The sequence below is a fragment of the Ctenocephalides felis genome, unplaced genomic scaffold (genome assembly GCF_003426905.1).
Source record: "Ctenocephalides felis isolate EL2017-DRISC unplaced genomic scaffold, ASM342690v1 CF-g0.4_SCAFFOLD_01170, whole genome shotgun sequence".
Taxonomy (NCBI): domain Eukaryota; kingdom Metazoa; phylum Arthropoda; class Insecta; order Siphonaptera; family Pulicidae; genus Ctenocephalides; species Ctenocephalides felis.
The window spans coordinates 26,597,093-26,618,664 of NW_020537324.1; the positions used below are offsets into that span (position 1 = coordinate 26,597,093).

General features: G+C 28.2%; 1 protein-coding gene across 1 annotated transcript in view; it reads left to right on the forward strand.

Moving 5' to 3' along the window:
* The window catches only part of LOC113367007 (5-hydroxytryptamine receptor-like), an 83,075-nt gene that overhangs the window by 38,046 nt on the left and 23,457 nt on the right, over window positions 1-21,572 (forward strand). The window contains exon 3 of the mRNA XM_026608641.1: window positions 6,009-6,132. Coding sequence (XP_026464426.1) covers window positions 6,009-6,132 — 124 coding nt within the window. The remainder of the gene's footprint in view (window positions 1-6,008; window positions 6,133-21,572) is intronic.

The following is a 21,572-nucleotide window of genomic DNA, read 5'->3' on the forward strand; positions in this document are numbered from 1 at the left end:
GCACAAACGTGATAAATAATAGCGTTTTCAAGACCTAAATTGAATCCTTTTTAGTACGATACTAAAATACTCAGATAACTATAGGTATCTATCAAAATGAAGTAAAACTTTGATATTATCTTCAAAATTAAGACAAATCAACTGAATTATATATAGGGTAGAGCGGGGCACCAAGGTCCGATTTGACTTCGGGCATTTATACTTTGAAAACTAAAACAACCACATCAATGTCAAACAAACAACTATCTGATCAATGGAATAATGTGTGTTTTACTGTTATTTTAAAAATTTGTAACCTGGTCCTCTTTTATCCATAAGTTTGGTAAATTGAGACGGCCATTGGGAAAACAGACCTAAAGCCTTTACAAAATAACTGTACATTATTCAACAATTGCATAAAATAAGTGGGTGCATTTTTACAGAGATAACACTCTGAATAACCTTGTTCTGAAAACTATTTATTTAATTCAATTTTTGTTCAATAGCGTTTCATAACTTAGTTCACTTCTTGATTTACTTTTTTTATTGATATAACTTCAGTTGGTCCTTTTTTCCACACCCCGGTGTAAGTTTTTATAATGGTTATATGAAAACACTGTTGAATCTAACTTAAGATTAACAATTTCTATAAAACAATTTAATAAATTAAGCTTAAAAAATGATATTAAGATTTCGTAAACTAACAACAGTGCTCACGACCACAAAAACTAACAACGAGAGTAATTACTTTTGTTATGGATTTAATCTCCTGACAATGAAGACCTAAGGATCAAGATGATGACTGTTTATTTATCTTTTTTCTTTTACTTTCAAATAATATTGTTAAAATATTCTTAAGTTTACTGGTTTTTAAGATATCGGTGGTGGATCTTTTTATCCACATATTTTAAAACTCCCCTATAAATCACGTAAATGTTTTAATTTACAATAGATAAAATGCATTACATTGCAGCATATCGTACTACAAAATCTCCACGTTTCACTTTGATGAATCTCCACATCGTTCGCCGAAGAATCGATTTTAATTAACTAATTTATCTTGAACGGAATAGAACGCCGGCACTGTAACTATTTCTTTAAAATAAAGGTACGTTTGTTGGATATCAGAGAGGATGCTGATAAATCTGCGATCATTCGTCATGCAACCTTTTGTTCTTATTTCCACGTCGAGTACATATGTCACACGCGTACGTTGTCTTGTGCACGTGTCTTCGTTTCGCGAGTTCTCCGAGGGGTAATCTAACATAACAAATTGGCGGTGTGAAATGCGAATCTTTGTGGCAATTGTCTCTGGAATGATGTTTCTGCTTTTTATGATGTATATGTTTTTATCTGCAGCAAAAAATTTTTTTTTGTATTCGTATAAAAGGAATTTAGGATTTTTATTAGAGTTTTTGTTATTAAAATTAACTAGTGGTGCATGGTATCGTGCCTTAAGGCAAACTGCTGGTACTTCTTTTACCGTGATTTGAAATTTGTAAACGCTTTAAAATTTTCTGAAAAGTTTGATTTGTGAAGTGAAACTTCTTTATGCGCGACTAAGGTGTGAATCTGTGAAAATGCAACGGAAGAGCGTTACGCTCGAGTCGAGCGCCAATGATTTGTCATTCGCTCTCGATAATATCATTTCTATCTGTGAAATGATAAAACAAATGAAAATCTGTGTATGAAACGTAAGTTTATTGAAATAATTTGTATTATTCGTGGTTACTATATATTTTTCAGAAAATATTTTTAAAGGCAAGACACATACTAAAGCTGCTCAAAGAATAAGACTGTATCGCTAACGAAATAGTCAAAAAATAAACAGTCAATGAACGTATGTTAATTTAAATTACTTGAGAAGTGAAACAACTATTCTCGTTCAAATGTCAAAGCTTACCATTTCATTTTACTGATCCTTACCGTAAAATATTACAAAGTTGCATATTTTTATAAATAATGAAGTATGAATTGATATTCAGATTTATTACTGACTATAGTTTGTAGCTATGTATCATTAATATACAGATATACTTCATAATAGAAATGAAATCAAATGTTTATAAAATTACTCAAGATTGTTATAATATAGCTGTCCATTATAGAATTTATTAATCACAAATTACTTCATTTCTCAAATAAAGGTTCAAGTTCTAAATGCTAATTACAATGGCAAACCGATCATGTCGTATTTGAAGTATGACTTTATTTACATTATTGTATTACTATTCTAATAAATAATTTATAATTTATTATTATATAAATATGTATAATGTTTGACATTAAAGAATGAGTGCATCGCGAGTGTTACCACATTTCTAAGAAACATTATTCAAAATTGTTATATGATGTATTTATTTTTAACTTAAATGCCATCTCGTACTATAGCAAAACAGTCTTACTTCAATCGCGTGTGAACCATACGCGCACTCTTTTTTTCATTGTTTTATGTTAATGTTAAAGCCGCGTTGCTGTACAATGGTTAAACATTACAAATTTTGGCACGGAACCAATAGAAATGTAAACAAATTTTGTAATTATTGTTATTTTATTGAAGTTATATAATTATTATTTTTTTATTGAATCTCCAAAACTGCTAGATCTGTCTTCACAAAAATTTAACTAATTCATTATTATATCAAAACAAGTGATATTTTCTTTGAATCATTCAATTCGGAGGCTCCATTCTTTACCATTTTACAAAATAACCATTTTTATTACTTTTTACCCAGTACCTTCTAAACAGCTGGACCTGTTTTAGCCAAAAACTAGTCAACAAGTCTACGCATCGACGAATCGACTGTTTTTTGAATTATTTAAATCGGACCCTGCATTATCTCAAAATTGCCGTTCTTGTTACTTTTTGGCGAATCTTCGGAATCGCCGAACCTGTCTTTGCCAAAAACTAATCAATACGAATCGACTGCTTTTTGAATTATTCAAATCGGATTATCTGTGCTCTCAAAATCGTGGACGGAAAATTGTATCCAAATATAAACATATCTATACTATATATACACGCATACACACCCATTCATCAATTTTTTCTAAGGTTTGCCAAAATGTTCAGAATCCCTCAAACTTTTGATTTTTTTACGATTACTATAAGTGTAGGGTATTCATTTATGAATTAGTAACAATATATTAGTATTAAAAATTGTATGGTAGGGCGGGGCACGAAGGCCCAATTTGACTATGACTCAGTAAAGCTATCTGACTATGTTCAGTAAAACTTTCATCATTGTAGAAATATGTTTCTGTGCAGCTTTGGAAAAACTTGTCATCTGGTACTTTTTACCGTATAAGCGAGGTAAAATGGGACAGCTAGGATTCAAAAAAGTCCAATGTCTTTTTCTAATTTTAAAAATATTTTACGAAGTAATACTTACAATATTCAATCAATGCAAAATATAAATTTCATGGGTCCATTTTTTACAAAGATAACACTGTATATAACCTTAATCTGATATTTCGTCAAAAATAATAATCTACTTATTCAATTTATCTCTTGTAAAATTACATTTTTAACTTAATTTATTTTTTTGACTTATTATTTTTTATTATTGACATCTTTGCCATGGTAAAAGCTTAGATAGTTGTTTTTGCCCCACCCACTTACAGCTTTTATAGAGTTAATATAAAAAAGTAAAAATCTCATATAAAACATTCGAACACCGTAGGCTTAAAAACTAAATTAAGGTCTCGTAAACTGAAGAACAGCGCTCACGACCAATAAAATTTAACAAGGAAAGAACATATTATTGTTATGGATTTTCAAACATTGCAGTTTATCTCCCGATAAAGACGTTTTAGGAATATAGGTGATGACTGGTTATACATCTTTTTTCCTCTACTTTCAAATATTGTTGTTAAAAAAAATTTCAACTTCACTTATTTTTGAGATATCGGTGCTAAACCTTTTTACCCGCGATATTGAAAATATTTCTGATACCAACATAAAAACATCTATTGTTCTATATACTACAATACTATTATTAAAATCATTTCAATGCATCAGAATCTCTGTTTCGTAAGACCACCTGAATTCTCTGATGGATTTGGATTCTCCTATCTTTTAATATCAGCATTATATTTTCGGCGCAATATAATACCTTTCCGATCAGACAATCAACGAGGCAAATAAATTTTTGCATGAGGTTCAATAAAAACTCCCTCGAAAATCCTTTGCGCCGTGGGTTTATTATAATATAGATTTAAAATGCAAATTATTTTTCTGAAATCGAAAAAGTCTGTACGTGGCAAAGTATAATAATTCTTTCGCTATCATTCGATCTGATCCTCTAATACCCGTACTGAACTTCGGAGTTATCGAGTTATCTCAAATGTATTGAATTTAGAATATTATTAAAAATGAATGTTGTATTACCTGACTTAGAATTTATTTAATCTCATGTGAATCGTTCTTATGTCGTGGAAAAATATGGTCCGAGGATTTGGTCAGTAATTTTCGAGTAGAATGAAGTTCAATTATGGGAATCTACGCATATTTGCCTTCGAATTATATGGAGCATGAAAAATTATATTTATTTGAAATGATAGAAATGTGATAGATTCAAATTCAAATGAAATTTTCATATAATGAAAAATTATATTTATTTGAAATGATAGAAATGTAATAGATTCGAAAATGGTCAAACAGATTTGTTCCAGACATATATTGTTTAGTTGAATGATTCTTGTCATTTTTCTATTGCCTATTTATTAACTTGTTTTAAATGTTCTCGCAAGAGAAGTTCATGTTTTTTCAGAAATATGATTTGCAGATTTGTTTGTGGTACAAATTTCTTTATTATGGTTGTTATTCAATATAACACTTGACAGTCGAGTTTTTAGTGCACTCACTCTCTAAAATGTAAAACAACTGAACTAGATTTGAAAAATCACATTCAAGGAGAAACTCAGGTTTACTCTTCCGGAATTTTGATGAAACTTTGCATGGTGATAGATAGACAAACCAAACATCCTAAAATATTATAGGCCTATGAGAAGTGATTTAATTACTAAAATTAATTAAAGTTACGAAAAATAAAATTAAAAAAAAATATTATCGTTTCCAAATGTAACTTTGAAATGATCACTTTTATCTCGTATTATTGATAATTGAATTCTTCGCCATTGTTTTATTATTCAGAAGTGTTTATAGTAAAATTTATTATGCAATAGTTTATTATTGCATTCATTTATTATGCATAAACTAAAAATGCCGACGCTCGAAATTATTTTATTGTTTGCTGCGTGTGTTCTAATAAAATCTTTTCATGCTCATTTTCTTTTTGCATACAGAGATATTTTTAATTAGAATTTTTCTGCACAAAGCTTGGAAGTATGAGTTACTAATCAAGCCTTATAAATTTATTTTTAATTATGTTTACAAAATTTTCATAGAATCAACATTTTTTAATTTTTATAAGACACAAACTATAATTGTTTAATTTATTCCTGAAAATGAGACAACATGATTACACTATGAAAGATGTTTTTACTTGTTAAAAATGTATTATTGTAGAGCGGGACTTAAAGGTTCTCGCGGGGAAAGGGATCCAATACCATTATTTCAAAAGCAAGTATTTTATACCGATAGTATTTACTATTTATAGATACAATTTTGTAGTGTAATGATGAATACTTCTGACAAAGTACCAAACTAAACCAGTATTTTTTGTAAAAAATGTGCTCATAAAACTTGTAGTTTAAAAAATAGTAAAAAAGCACATTTTTATAATAAGAAATTAGCTGAAAATTTTACTGAACATTGTTTGATAGTTGTTTGTTTGATATGTTTAATGTGTTGTGATGTCATTTATTTAGTTTAAACAGTATAATTACTGAAAGCAAATTGTGCCTTTATGGCTCGACCAACCCTATGTAAGATACGTATAGGTGTTTGCAAGTTTTGTGCTACATATTGTTGACATTTAGTGCCAGTATATATATATATACATATATATATATATATATATATATATATATATATATATATATTATTCTATCATTATTTCCATCAGGTGCTGTTTACGAAGTGCGGCAGCGTTGGACCCTCGGGCCGGAGCTCTGTGATATGTGGACATCAAGCGACGTCCTCTGCTGCACTGCATCCATTCTGCACTTAGTTGCTATAGCCTTGGACAGGTTAGTAAAACTTATTTGAAATTAAATAATATATATGTCTGAAATGGTTACTGCTATTCACTATATATTTTTGTTAACCATCATGCGGGAAAAACACATCTACACAGATCACGGAATTACTTTATATATGGTATAATTTTTATATATTTGCCAGAAGCAAATACTACAATTTGCATCTTATGTTTGACTAAAAAGGCCCGATAATATTATTATAGAATTAAGAGCCTGAGGCTTAGTCATATAGTATTTTGATTAAACTTCGTTCAGGAATAAAGTTTAAAGACATAAGTTTCCCTAAAATATTATAGTCATATGATAAGAGTTTAATTCTAAAAAAGCATTAAAATTAACTTGTTTAAAATTTAATAAAAAACGTCCTAAATAGTAGATACTTAACAGAAATATGAAGATAATAAATTTATAAACGGCTTGTAATTAATCCACATTAGTTATATTAAAATCGATAAAATGATGTCTATAAACTTGTACAAAACGAATACGGTGGAGAGATTTTGTACATCAAGTGCGGTTTATAAAGGATTTTAGAACACTGATCTTTATTATTCAGAATAAAATTGAAACAATTTTGAAACTTAAACAAATAATAATGTAAATTATAAACTTGCGTCAAATTCGTTAAGTAATGCAAAATTTGCAACAATTATATTGTTAGAAATGTTAATATTTTATTATAAATAAATAAAATCTGATATTAAAACAATTTAGCAATTACACATTATAATATAATTCAATGTTATAATTCATATTTTCATTTCAGTACAATATCTTTAAAAAAATGTAACTTAAATCTTAATATAAATAGCCGGCAAAATTGTAATATAAATCATTTGAAATATTAATATATCAACGCAAAAAGTACTAAACATGTAATTTAAAACCCATTTTTATGTAAATTAATAATTTATATTAATTTGTTTTGCTTTTGTCAAAGTATGTCAATACAAAAACATATTTTATAAAATCATTGAGATAAAATATGGAAGTCAATATTTCTTTAGCCATTATTTAAGTTTAAAAATTTAGGTCAGCAAAGAAGTTTTTTCCCCTAGTGTTCTCTGTACTTTAGAATTGCATTCATATAAATCTTAAGTGAGACATAAAAATAGATAGAATAGCATTTTGTTCAAATAAGATCGACTCAAATTACGAACTACGGATAATAAAATAACGTTTGCGAAAACTATTTCTGAGTGAATCCGCTATAATAATAAATACAAGAACTAGTTTTCTGTCATGTTATACGATTTTGCCTATTATTTATGTGAAGTACATAAAGGCATTCAGTATAATATATAGATAGTATAGCATACATGTTATTTTATTTTCTTATATGAAAAATCCATACAAATATTGGAATTTAGATATACCAGCTGCTATTGAAATAGTTAATATTGGATGAAAGTGTGCACGCAAATTTTTTCACAATAAGACTGATTTGTATTTTTTGTGAAAATCTGGCCAAATATACACTACTTTTTACAATGGCGACGGCAGATATTAATACTAGAATTCTGGTAGGTTTCGATTTTAATCAATTTACATGTGTATAACTCCTCAATCTGTCTATTAGACAATTTTAATACAATTATTCGTCGGCGATTTTGATTAAAAAAACATTCGAGGACAGGTTTACGGGTGTAGAGGTAGAAAGGTACACAGGTAGATAAGATAGAAACCTAGGATTAACAATTGAATAGGTAGGGGAACGTAGTAGTGACAAGAAAACATACAAACGGGTAGACAAGTGCAAAAGGATTTACTTAGTCATGAAGTCACTTAGACATGTAGTCTCTCAAATAGGACACTTTGATAGATGAACAAGTAGACTGTTAGACAGGCAGATCATATATACAAATCTAATATTTATTGGTTAAATAGATTATTCATACATATATACCCATGCCTACAGCATTATATTAGATTGCAGCGAATGCATTATTTTGACTCGGAACCTTTTGTTGGTAATCAATGCGTCCCTAAATGATTCCAAATTCGAATTTATTTTTCAACCACTATTTTTGGCTTCCAGTAATTACGCAAACACGTTATCCAAATAAGTCGATGAATAAACAAACCATTTAATCCGTTTGCGGAATGTTAAAACGTATTCGAATTGGATTTTCGGCCGCGAGTTTTATATGCATAGACTCTCCGTCCGTAATTGTGTCAATTGCGTATTAAACCAGGGTTGTTTATGTAATATGACAGATTGATGTAATAAACACAGGCTTTGTGTATGCGGATAATTTGCAGAATTAACTAAATTAGTCAGAACAATTTCGTTGTTCGTCGCGTATCACCGAATTCCCGTACGACCGAAGATTAATTACACGACGCTGTAATCGAGAAATATCGTCGCATTATTCAAAATGTTTTAGATACTGAATCTCTAGGGAATAAGTCGTATACAATGTACAACAGCGGTTCTACAACTTTTCGCACAGGTACATACAAAAAGCCTATCTTAAAAACAAACTAGCTGTAAGTGGAATTCTGTCTTGAGGCAATTATGGCATCGTGCCTTAGGGCAAATTGCTGGAATTTCCCGTACCGTAACGAAATGTTCGTGGAATACTGAATGTTTTCAAATAGATTATTATAAATATTGTAACATTGTCTAATATTTATAAGAATTATATAAACTGAATTGCAGAGTTGAAATTATTTGCAAAGTATATTAGAACTATAGTCAGAATTAAAAATAAAATCTGAAATATTTCGATATACAAAAAACTAAAAAAAAAAAAAATGGAACAAATTTTTTTTTTCCAAAATCAATTATTTTGTTAAGACAAGCAGAAAGTTCTTTGAATCATTTAAATCGGACGCTTAGTTCTCTCAAAAATTGCCATTTTTTACATATTTAGCTCCGTATCTTCAAAATGGCTGGGCCTGCCTTTGCCAAAAACTAATAAACACTTCTCCCAATCATTACTAATTGAATGTTTTTTAGATCATTCAAATCGGATACTCCATTCTCTCAAAAATTCGATTTCTATTTTCTGCACTCTTTGCTCCGTATCTCCGAAACGGCTGAACCTGCCTTTGCCAAAAACTAATCAGCTCTTTTCCCTATCAATAGGAATCGAATGTTTTTTGAACCATTCAAATCGGTTGATCCGTACGCCCGAAAACGTGGACGAAAATTTGTATCCATACATACATACACACACACACACACACACACACATCCATTTTTTCTGAGGTATGCCAAAACGTTCAGAAACCTTCAAAACGTCGAGAAATGTAAAATTTTCAATTCCGATTTTCGGCCCATTACAATAACTTACCCTACGGGAAGTTAATAATATTCGAACAGTTGTATGAAAAGTTTATATATTGGCAGTGAACAGGTTGTAATAGCGTTGAATCCCATTTGAAAATTTGCATTGAAAAATATGTATATAAAGCATTCTTAAAAAAAAACTAGAGTGGTGCATGGCATCGTGCCTTAAGGCAAACTAGGTAATTAAAAATCTTGGTACGGAACCCAAAAAAAATTACATAAAATATGTACATATTGATAAAATCTCTATAAAATATCTGATAATTTGATGTACATAAGTCCAATAAACATTTTTAATCCCTAAATAACATTTTTTAACTTATTTTTATTGAGAATCTATAACCGCTGGACCTGCCTTCCCAAAAATGTGAACAGCTCTTCATCTTGTCAATACAAGTATAATGTTTTGAGTTATTATAATCGGACGCTATTATCTAATTAATCTATTGAAAACTGGCACTTTTCTCCCCTTATCTTCGGAATGGCCAAACCTGCCTTCGCTAAAAACTAATATTAGCACATCTTCTTATTAATACGAATCGAATGTTTTTTTTTAATTATTCAGTGTTCGGTGTTCCCGAAATCGTCGACGAAAATTTGTATCCGCACACACACACATATACACATACATACACACGTACACACACATACACACACATAAATTTTTTCTAAGGTATACCAAAATATTCAGAAACCTTTGTAACGTAAAGATATATAACAATTTTCATTTTCGATTTTTTGCGATTACTATAACTTACCCTACGGGAAGTTAAAAATAGTAAAATATACTTATTCTCTACATTTTGACAATAAATAGTGTAAACATTCAAAGATCGGCTCTCAAAAATATAAAAAGATAACTTAATTAGCGTGAATTAAATATAAACGATTAAACACTGTAAATTGAAAATAAATATAATTAAGTAGCTAGTAGTATTATGTAGTTATTATTTTGTAAAATCTCTTCAAAATTAAAAAAGTGTCAGATGACAAATTTAAAAAAATAGAAAATAATTTCTAATTCGGAATTAACTGGTAGTTTTGCTAAACTTATTTCAATAGTTGTTTGTTTTATACGTGTTGAGATGTAGTTCAGACAGAGTAATGATTGAAAATTATGTTAGACCTTTGTGCCTCATCCCCGTTTCAGTGTTTTCAAAATATATTAACTTTTTATTGTGTTTTTCCTGGTAGGAAGTGCTAAATGATAAAGCATATTTTGTGACCAAACATGCTAAATAAATACCTGTAAATTTTTATTTAATTATATTTATGTATTAAAGTTAAATCTAGTGACTATAATAGTGTTAAATAAATATATTTTGGATTACTGAGGAAATTAATTGGTCACAGAAATAGAGACCCCTGTACATGCGAAACTTTTGAAAACAGCATTTGCAATATTTGCAAAAAAAAAACTGGAGAGCTTGTTTTATCATTGAAAATTATTATTAAGTTCAACTGTGAATGAATTTAGTAATTGCAAAAAAATTTTTATATTTTACTTATACTTTTCTGGATCATTTAAAAGTATCCTTATAGTTGAGTATTATAATCTATGATAAGAAAATCTATATTCCTATGTAAGAAAATCAATATTAAATTTCTGCTATTATCATTCTCAAAACATTGATGTTATGAGTTCTACCGTTGGTTCTACCTTAGTTTGAAAACCATTGTAATGTGACACTAACCACCACTCGGCTCAGTTTCCAATGTAGATAACATTAATAAAGCCACCAAACTACCATATGTTTCCCTAGAATATCATATAATTTTGAACTGCGCCCTGAAATAGTTCCAAAACTAATTCAGAACTCGGTAATAAACATCGAAAATTTTTGTTGGCATGAAAAAGCGTTGTCAACTGCGCACTTTCCTGATAATTTGCAGTTTCAAATGATAATTTGGACATCTAGACATGCTAGTTTTAATAAATATGAGCAAGTATATAAATAATATTATATGTATCATATGTATACTATACATATATCATACTACTATCATACTACTATATGTATATAATACCCAATCAATTAGTCAATGTTTTAAATTAGTTAGGCTCTTAACTTTATAAAACAGACTTTAAAAAAAGATTAGATTTTGCTACATAGAAACATTTGATTGCATACTCATTATTTATTTATTTATTTATTTAACGCCAATCAGCCATAAATAGTTTACCATGTAGATAATTAACTATATAATAAATATAAAACTATAACTATATAAATAGGATCGAATTAACCTTGACCCTGGCAAAGGTGTAAACAATGAAAACTAGTGTATAAAACGGTAAGTTAGATTAACCAAACCAATTTTACAAGAAATAAATTAATTAAATAATTATTCCAACTCAGCTGATAAATATTTTTGACAAAGATCAAGGTTATAAACAGATTTATTTCTCTGTAAAAAATGTACCCGTAAAATTTATATTTTGCATTGGTTGAATAATGTAGGTATTATTTCATAATATTTCTTCAATATTAAAAATAAGACAATGGATCTGCTTCCCCACAGTTCATTTTAATTTACTCTATCTCTGGGGTAAAAAGGACCTGGTGACAATTTTTTGAAAAATAGTCTTACTCTGAACATAGTCAGATAGTTGTTTATTTGAAATGTGTTATGTGTCGTGATATAATTGGTTTAGTTTTCACAATATAATTGCTCAAAGCAAATTGAATCTTTGTCCCCGCTCTGCTCTAAGTAAGAAAAAAGGAAAATAATCAAAATAATAATAATAGAAAATATAAAAATACCAAAATCAACATATGGTTATGAATTTGAATAAAATATGTAAATATAGAGTATAATTCAAAATAAATTATATGTTGCTACGGATTATTTTCCACGGAATTCACCATGTTTTTATTAATTTGCATATTTGTGGCAAGCGTTTTACAAATTAAAAAAAAACTATACTCTATTTCCAACACGTATTTAATAAATCTGTCCGATTAACCATACTAACGTTTACATGTATCTGCGTTTGAAGAGGATTATATAAATCTGGCTTTTATTGCAGAATATATGAAAATAGTTTTACACTATCATTGCATACGACAGATATATACAAAAAATTAATTAAAATGTACAAAAAATTGTCCCATATCGTTTGACAAAAATTTATCAATTGCTTCGATACAAAGGATAACGAATATGTTTTTAATTATTCACTTTTAAAACAATGTTGATCAGTTAGTAATATTTTTTGCATTTTTTATTATATCAATTTCAGCAATCAACTTGTTTGAACAATATAATTCAAACTGTTCAAATCCTCGTATTTTATGTTATATTTTAATAGTAAGACTATTATATAGCTTTAATATCACGAACTATGAAGGGAGTTGCTACCAGTAGCTAAAATTAAGATAACTAAAAATTATTGAGACCATAATATTATTAAATAAACAAATATCATTAAGCAAAACACCATGTCATTTTGCCCACACTTTCTCTTATAATTGAATAAGCCAATTTATTTTTTCTTGAAAAATATGAATAATTGGAAAAAACAAAGCTAATATTCGTATTTCATGATTCAATAACAAAAGTTGATTCAAGAACCTTGTCTACTTTTTAAGAGATTTTACATAAACAAATTTATTTCCAATTGATTATTTTTGATGAAATTGAGCTTTTCTTTGATGAAATTGAGCTTTAACTAATTAATTTTGAACTTTCTAGGAAACTAAATATTATATCAAGTCGTCCGCAAATTAATTTACCTTTCTTACATGGTGATAATGAAATGAAATGGTTTTTCTTCGAATGATTTAGTTATGAGAAATTACATCACGACTTCATGGTTATAATGAATTACGTCACAATAATTTAAAGAATGATGATTTATAGAATTTATGATCTATAATTTTCTGACAATGAATTTGTGTTGAATTTCAAACAATTTTTTTAACACAATTTGAAGATGAAAGAATTTTAAAAACTTCTAGTACCATTATTCCGGGTTAATGTGTCTTAAAATAATACTCTAACAAATTTCTTAGACAAAGTTGTCTGTTCAAGGAGCGAATAAGCATTACCTCCGAGTTTCAAATCTGATTAAAATGTTAACATAATTTATTAATTAAAACTTGCAGCGTGCAGTTTTAATTTGTATGCAAACTATGTAAAATCCCGCAAAGAAAGTTATTTCTCTCGTTAGCACGAGTTTCGAGAATTGTTTAAGTGAAATTTCGTTAATTTTAGTATATGCAACAATTAATTTCGAAATGAGCTCCGCAGTAATTTCTTACGACTTGTAATTAGGGAAAGACGACCCGGGGCGGAGAATGAGCTTTTGTAGTGTAAACACCTAATTCTATCTAAACATTTGACGTTATTTAGAATCAGTTCAAAAGAAACAGACCTTGTGAAAATGTATGAAAATATTTTATTATGCGTTATATCTAACATTTGCTTAAACTGTGCAATCTCATTTTCAGGCTAAGTAAAATTGTTTTATGTTAGTACTTACATATAACTTGTATGACAAAAATCAAACAAAAGTCTGAACACATTTATTATTCGTTCACAAAGCAATCATTTTGACTGTTTTGGGGTAATTATAGGTAGAAGCAAAGTTTCCATTTGTTTATGTTCTTTTGACGTTTCAAGTCGATTCAAATCATTTCTATACCATAATTGGGAAAAATATGCATTATTATTTATTATTTTAAAATTTATACATTATTACATTACATTATAAATCATTATGTTTAAATTTTACCTTAACTATATTAAAAGTAGCTAAATCTCAATTCTTGTTCATTAAGTTGATTAAATACACATATCAGGATTTTTTTGCAACTTGACTGAAGTGAAAATACCACTTTCACCTTATTTTGCTTATGTATTTGATTACATTTATTTATTAATTATTTGAAAATTAAATTTATTCATTTATTTAGTATTTAAAACGTACAAGATAATTTCTTTAAAGCATTTCATTGCTTTTAGTAGCTTTGTAATATATTAGTATATTTGAATATACATGTACATATATATTCAAAATGATAAAAAAACAAGTTTTGATTGCATTTCATTTTTTCTACTTTTTAATAATTAATTAAAAACTAAATTAATTACTTTTATGAGAAAAAGAAAAGAAGTTACGATTTAATTTCGAATTAATATTATTATATTATTAAAATTATTAATCTAGCAATAGCTGAAAAAAACTTTGATTTATTATTCGAAAAGAATTATTTAAAATATATAAAATAAACTAAATACTTTTTACAAAATTATAGAGAAAACAATATAAAAGCATAAATATAATATAATATAATAGTGCAATATGAAAGCTCACATTCTCTTACTAAAAAGATGATAAATGTAAATATCGTATAAAAAAATATAACGAGTTTATAAAAGATGTCTCATATAGATTTTGAACCATAAAATCATATTTTTTTAATTTTGAAAATACTATTGTCGAAGATTATTCTGAAGGAACTATTAAAAATACTATCAATTTGATTTTAAGTAATTATACTGTCTCAACCAACTTAACTTTATCACTACACATAAAACGTATCAAACAAGGTTTGGCAAATTTACTATTAAATCCCAGTAAATTCTAATATAATAGAAATAACAACAAAAAATTTTTTTTTTACTATTTTTCTAAAATTTGTCAGCTGTTTTTTTTTACCCCATGTACGGGGTGAAATGAGACTCCAAAGGGCAAAGTTATCCAATGTCCTATTTTTAATTTTGAAGGAATTACACGACATAATAACTACATTACAACTAATGCAAAATATAAATTTCATGGATACATTTTTTACTGATAACACTGTATATATATCATTGATCAGGTAACTTTTAATTTGATTTATCTCTTGTAAAATTGCTTATTCATCTTAATTTTTGCTTTTATTTATATCATTTTTTTTGTTTATTCCTTTGACAGATAAAGGTTTACAGTAGGTTTTTTTACTCCATACTTGCAAGTTTTTATAGATATTATATAAAAAAAACTGTTAAAACTATCTTAAAAATAAATCTTATGAAGCAATTTAAAAATGTTTACTTGAATATTATGTTAAGGTCTCGTAAACTAAACAACAGCGCTCACAACTAAAAAAAACTAGCAACGAAAGTAAATACATTTGTTGTGGATATCCAAACATTGACGTTTATCTCCCAATAGGGACGTCGTACGAACCAAGATAATGGCTGGTTGAACATCTTTTGTCCTCACTTTCAAATATTGTTGTTAAAAATCAAAGGAAAAACTCCATTGATTTTGAGATATCAGTGATGGTCCTATCCACTGGCAGATTTTTAAACCCCACTCTAGTCTATTTTAAATTAGAATTAGTTTTTTTCAAACCGACTTTCTCAGTTTATTCTAAATTAAGTTGATCTTAAGCATTCTTCAAAGTGTGAGAAATATAAAGTGCCACATAAAGAAAAGCCTTTGCAACCTTTGAAAAACAAGGTGACACTCAGCAAGTGTAAACAACAATCAGTTCCCAAACGCTTTGCATAATTATTTCCTCAATTTCGAAATTAGAGAAAGCCTAAACGTTGAAAATAAACAAATAACACCTAATTCAGTCTAAACATTTCATGTATCTCAGTCAGTCTCAGTCGATGTTATTCAAACAAAGCGAGCAAAAGTATCTCTCTAGAGTTCTTGCTGGCGTGTTTGTATGAGAATTTCATATTCCCCTCGTGTCTAATCCCAGTTGATATAACAAGACTCTTTGCTAATAGTCCCAGTTCAAATGCAGGGAGAGAACATATGCCTAACATTTAGAAACAATTTCGTTAATATTATTCCAACGGAATGGCTTTTTCCGGATCCCATTAAATTCGCGCCGGATCGCAAATCTTTCCCATAACTCCCTTGATACGAGGATAATATCTTAATGTACTTATATCAGGAAAAAAACAAAGCGCTCAAATTAATTTTCTAGGGAATGACGGAGGATTTTACATTTTGTTCTTGAGTGTTATGTAAATATGTACTTTCATACAAACAGGCTTTTGATGTACCGTATCAATTGCAGGTATCGTATTTTTGTCTTTGGTTGAACTAGAAAAACAAATAGAGTGGGGTGGGTATAAAGGTCCAATTTGATTTTGAGCAATTATGTTATGAAAATCAAAACAATTATGTCACAACAAATTACATATATCAAACCAAAAACTATCTGACTACGTTCAGTGAAATTTCATACGTTTTTTAGCTGTTTTTCAAAAAATTTGTAGCTTGTCCTTTTTGCCTCATAGACGGGGTAAAATGAAACAATGTCAATGTTGGAATTTTGAAGGAATTTTACAAAATAATAACTATATTATTACTTAACCGATTTGGATGGAAGAACATTCCGAAAACAGTAATTCAAAAAACATTTTACTTATATTGACGAGATGAAGATGATTAAATTTTATAGGAAAGCAGGTCTAGCAATTTTGGAAAAAAGTGAAAAAAATGATATTTGGCAGTCAAAAAGATTCATTAGACATATATTCATCAAATTATCAGATATTTTATAGAAATTTTAAAAATAAGTACTAATTTTGTTACAATTTTTTTGGGTTCCGTACAAAAATTTTCAGTGTTTTAAAGTCACTTGTACGGTTTAAAACAAATATCAACATTTCCAGAAAAACTTTTTTTCATAATTTTCAAAAATATAAAAAGTTTTATATCTGCTTTTATTTTTTTAAGTATTTTTATTATATTAATTTATTATTATTGTTATTAATATTGGTAATACACATTAAATATTAATTAGTGGTTGTGCTCTTGTGATTAACTTCCCGTAGGGTATGTAATTATAATCGTCCAAAAATCCAAATTGAAAACTTTTACATTTCTCGACTCTTTGAAGGTTTCTGAACATTGTGGGGATACTTCAGAAAAAATGGATGTGTGTGTATGTATGTATGGATACAATTTTTCGGTCACGTTTTCGGGCGCACGGATCAACTGATTTGAATGGTTCAAAAAAATTCGATTCCTATTGATAGGGAGATGTGCTGATTAGTTTTTGGCAAAGGCGGGTCTAGCCGTTACAGAGATACGGAGCAAAGAGTGCAGAAAATACAAATAGAGTTTTTGAGAGAACGCAGTATCCGATTTGAATGATATAAAAAACATTCAATTAGTAATTATTGGGAGAAGTGATTATTAGTTTTTGGCAAGGGCAGTCCCAGCCACTTCGAAGATACAAGGCTAAATGTTAAAAAAATTACAGTTTTTGAGATAACTAAGCGTCCGATTTGAATGATTCAAAGAACTTTCTGCTTGTTTCAATAGATTTTGGAAAAAGATTTGTTTCAAAATATTTGTTTTTTCAAATTTTTTTTTTCAAAAAAATATTTTTTTGTATATCTAAAATAATTCAGATTTTATTTTTAATTCTGACTAAAGTTCTAATATACTTTAAACAAATAATTTCAACTTCGCAATTCAGTTTATAGAATTCTTATAAATATTAGACAATGTTACAGTATTTTTTTATTGTAATCTATTTGAAAACATTCAGTATTCCTCGAACATTTCGTTACGGTACGGGAAGTTCCAGCAATTTGCCTTAAGGCACGATGCCATACACCCCACTAGTTTCTTGTATTTATTCACAATAAAATTACAAAATATTATCTAACCCGACTATATCTAGAATTGCATATTTTAATTTGTTAGAGATCGAAAATATCTAAAACAATTAGATACTAGATTTTAATAAGACGGAAATAGCAATAAAATAATTTTAACAAGAAATTTATTAGACTTAAAATGCTAACGACTTTGCGGTTCAATTAAAATTTAGTCGTTTAATTGTTATATATTTTATATGTGTAGTAGAAATAAATAAAATAGAGTTTATTTTATCTGTATTATACAGACACTCATATACCTTTATTGATTTTTACAAGATACAATTAAAAATTTTCAAGTCCCATTTTCTCCAACTCATTACCTTGGGACTATTTTTGTCACCGCTTATTAAGTGCATCATGCATTATGAAAATTATACACTATGTTGAGTGGAAAATGTAACACCTTGTGCAAATTCTTTTTAAAATATGTTTCCTTCATATAATGCCATTTGTGACATACCATTTCCTCTTTTCTTTTCTTATTTGCACATCCAATATCCCATATATTTCTCAATATTTTGTTATTGACATATGCTACTAGGGAAAATGTATATATAATATTTGTGATAGAACTGTGATATGTGGATACTATTTTTTCCCTGAAACGAGTTCTCTGTGAGATAATATTTATATAAAATCTAGGAAATTAAATCTTTAATTGAATTTCTATAAATGGATATAGTTTCATGTTGTTTGCTTCATATTATTTGCTGAAGATCTGCTGGTTTTCGTGATATTAAATGTTTTTCTTGATATCGATGGATATATATAATGATCATTTCGGTATTTATTCTAGTACTTTAATAATTTAGCTTGCTCGCGAGTATAGTAATCAATTAACTTTTCGTAGAGTAAGTTTAATAAAAAAAAATTTTTGTATATCAAAAACAATTTGGATTTTAATTTCAATTCTGTCTAAAGTTCTTAAGCTCACTTATATAATTTAAATAAATAATTAAAATTTTGCAATTCTTATAATATTCTTATGAATATAATATCTAATATAATTCTTATAAATATTTGAATACGTTTACTGTATTTATTATAATCTATTTAAAAACATTTAATATTCCTCGATTATTTTTTTATGGTACGGGAAGTTCCAGCAATTTGCTTTAAAGCACGATGCCATATACCAATAGTTTCATTCTGCAATCTATTTTTGGAGTAAAACTTCTTTAGGCGCGACTAGGGTGTAGAACCGTACAAATGCAACGGAAGTCCGTTACGCCCGAACTGTTCGCCATTCGGTCTCGATGCGATCATTTATATACGGGTCGATTGTGATTAGTCGTCGTGTATATGAAAAGAGATCTGTCGTTGTATGCGTACCGATATTAACAAGGAAATCGGCATAAATAAATAAACATTTTAAAGTTACATCGTAGTTGATTCAATGAAAAATGTCTAAATCAGATGAATATTTTACGATGTTCCTTGAAAACTGAATTGATCAGAAATTATTTCTATATTATTTGTAGTTTCTATAAATCTTTGAAGTCATTAAAATGAAAAATATTTTTTAGGCAAGACAGATGTTACAGATGTTCAAAGAATGAGATTATATCGCCAGCGAAAAAGTATAAAAAATACAAGCAGTCAATGAATGTTTGTTAATTTTAATTACATGAAGTTCTTCAAACACAATTACATTATGAGTGAAGTTGCGAAAACAGTATTTGTTTAGGCGTGGTTTAACATAATCCACTAGGTGAACAAATATTATAGAATTTATTAATCAGCAATTACTTCATTTTTCTAATGAATGTTCATTGTTAAATGGTAATTGCAATGACAAACCGATCATGTCATATTTATTTGTTTTACATATTTTTAATGCTATTATAAATATGTAATTTTAAATTTATCATTATATAGATGTGTATAATGGTCGACACTAATAAATGTGTGCATCACGAGTGTTGTCATATTACTAATAAACATTATTCAAAATTGTTATATGATGCATTTATTTTTACTTAAATACCATCTCGTACAGTAGCAAATAAGTTTTACTTCAATCGCGTGTGAACCTTACGCGCACTCTTTTTTTATAAACAATAAGCAGAAACTGCTAACAATAAATATATGACATTATTAACTAAAAAATAGTAGCAACACCCAGTGGTGTATCTACTAAAAAATCATCTATGAATGATTTAATAAATTCATTTTATTACCTCGTACTTTCGTTACCTAATTTATTCAAACAATTATTTTGAAACACTTTTTTGTTTGTTTTAAAGTAATAATCTCGAATTTAATCTCCTAAAGAGCCCTTTAAAGGTCAAACGGTCGCATTCTTCCCCTTCCCTCTCTCTTGATCTGACGTCACGTGTTTTTCGCTTTCTCTTGCCCGAATTATTTTTTATTTACGAAACTTCTATGGAAAAAAATCCTTGTGTACCGATTTAAAACCACAATATTTACAAGAGCAATTTAAGATTCCCGACAGAGATTAGCATGGAGCCCGCGATTTAAGTTTTCAATTTAAATTCCGATTATGGATGTTATTTATCTGCAAGACACCGCGTGTCTCTAAAGATGAACGTCGGATTATAGAAAATTACTTGATATTTACAAATAAAATGCGATACCGAAGAGACCAAGTTGGCGCAATATTAAAAGACATAGTGTTTTATAGAAAATTTTCTAAAGGATGTTGTTTGTAAAGTAATTTTCTGCTCGGTGAAGTAAAAACCTTACTATAACGCTATTTTGCTCTGAAATTAAATATTTTGAACAATATTAAGAAAGTAATAAATGGTTGTGTCGAGGTTTCGAGTGTGTTCAGTGATTATGTTACTTCGGCATTATCACAAAAATTGCAACTGTACAAAACAAATTATAAATTGCAAGTGGCATTCTGCCTTAAAACAATTTGCATAATACTTGTAAACAATACATTAAACAAAGCTTGCAAGCATAAAGTCATTTTTATAAAAAGAACGTGGAGAATGTTTAAAACTTTGTGTCAAACATCTGCAGAATAATTTGAAACTTTGAAAACCTAAAATTAGCAAATTCTATTGTCATCGTTCAGTCAATACTAAAATAGTAGAGTATGGTTAATACGATTTTCTACGTAAAACGCCACTTTACGTTCTAAACCTTGAAACATATTGTAGTTATCCCCTTTACTGACTTTAACATCCAGGGTAATCATTTCGCCATCAACACTAATTTTCGCAGAGCACCAAATAATAAAAACGATTATGAAATTAAATTCATAATTGAATTATGAATTATTAATCATGATTAATTTCGAACAAAATTATAAATTCTTAAACTATTTTAAAATATACAATTAATCGATCCTATATATTACAAAAGCATCCACAATGAATTAAAAATCTAATACTCAGTGGATGAAATTCAATAAATCAATATTGGAACTAATGTGGAAATCAGTAAATCACATTGATTTACACGTTATACTAACAAGGAAAAATGCTAATAAAAACCACTAAATAATTTCTCAAATTTCTTTTTTGATTTGAAA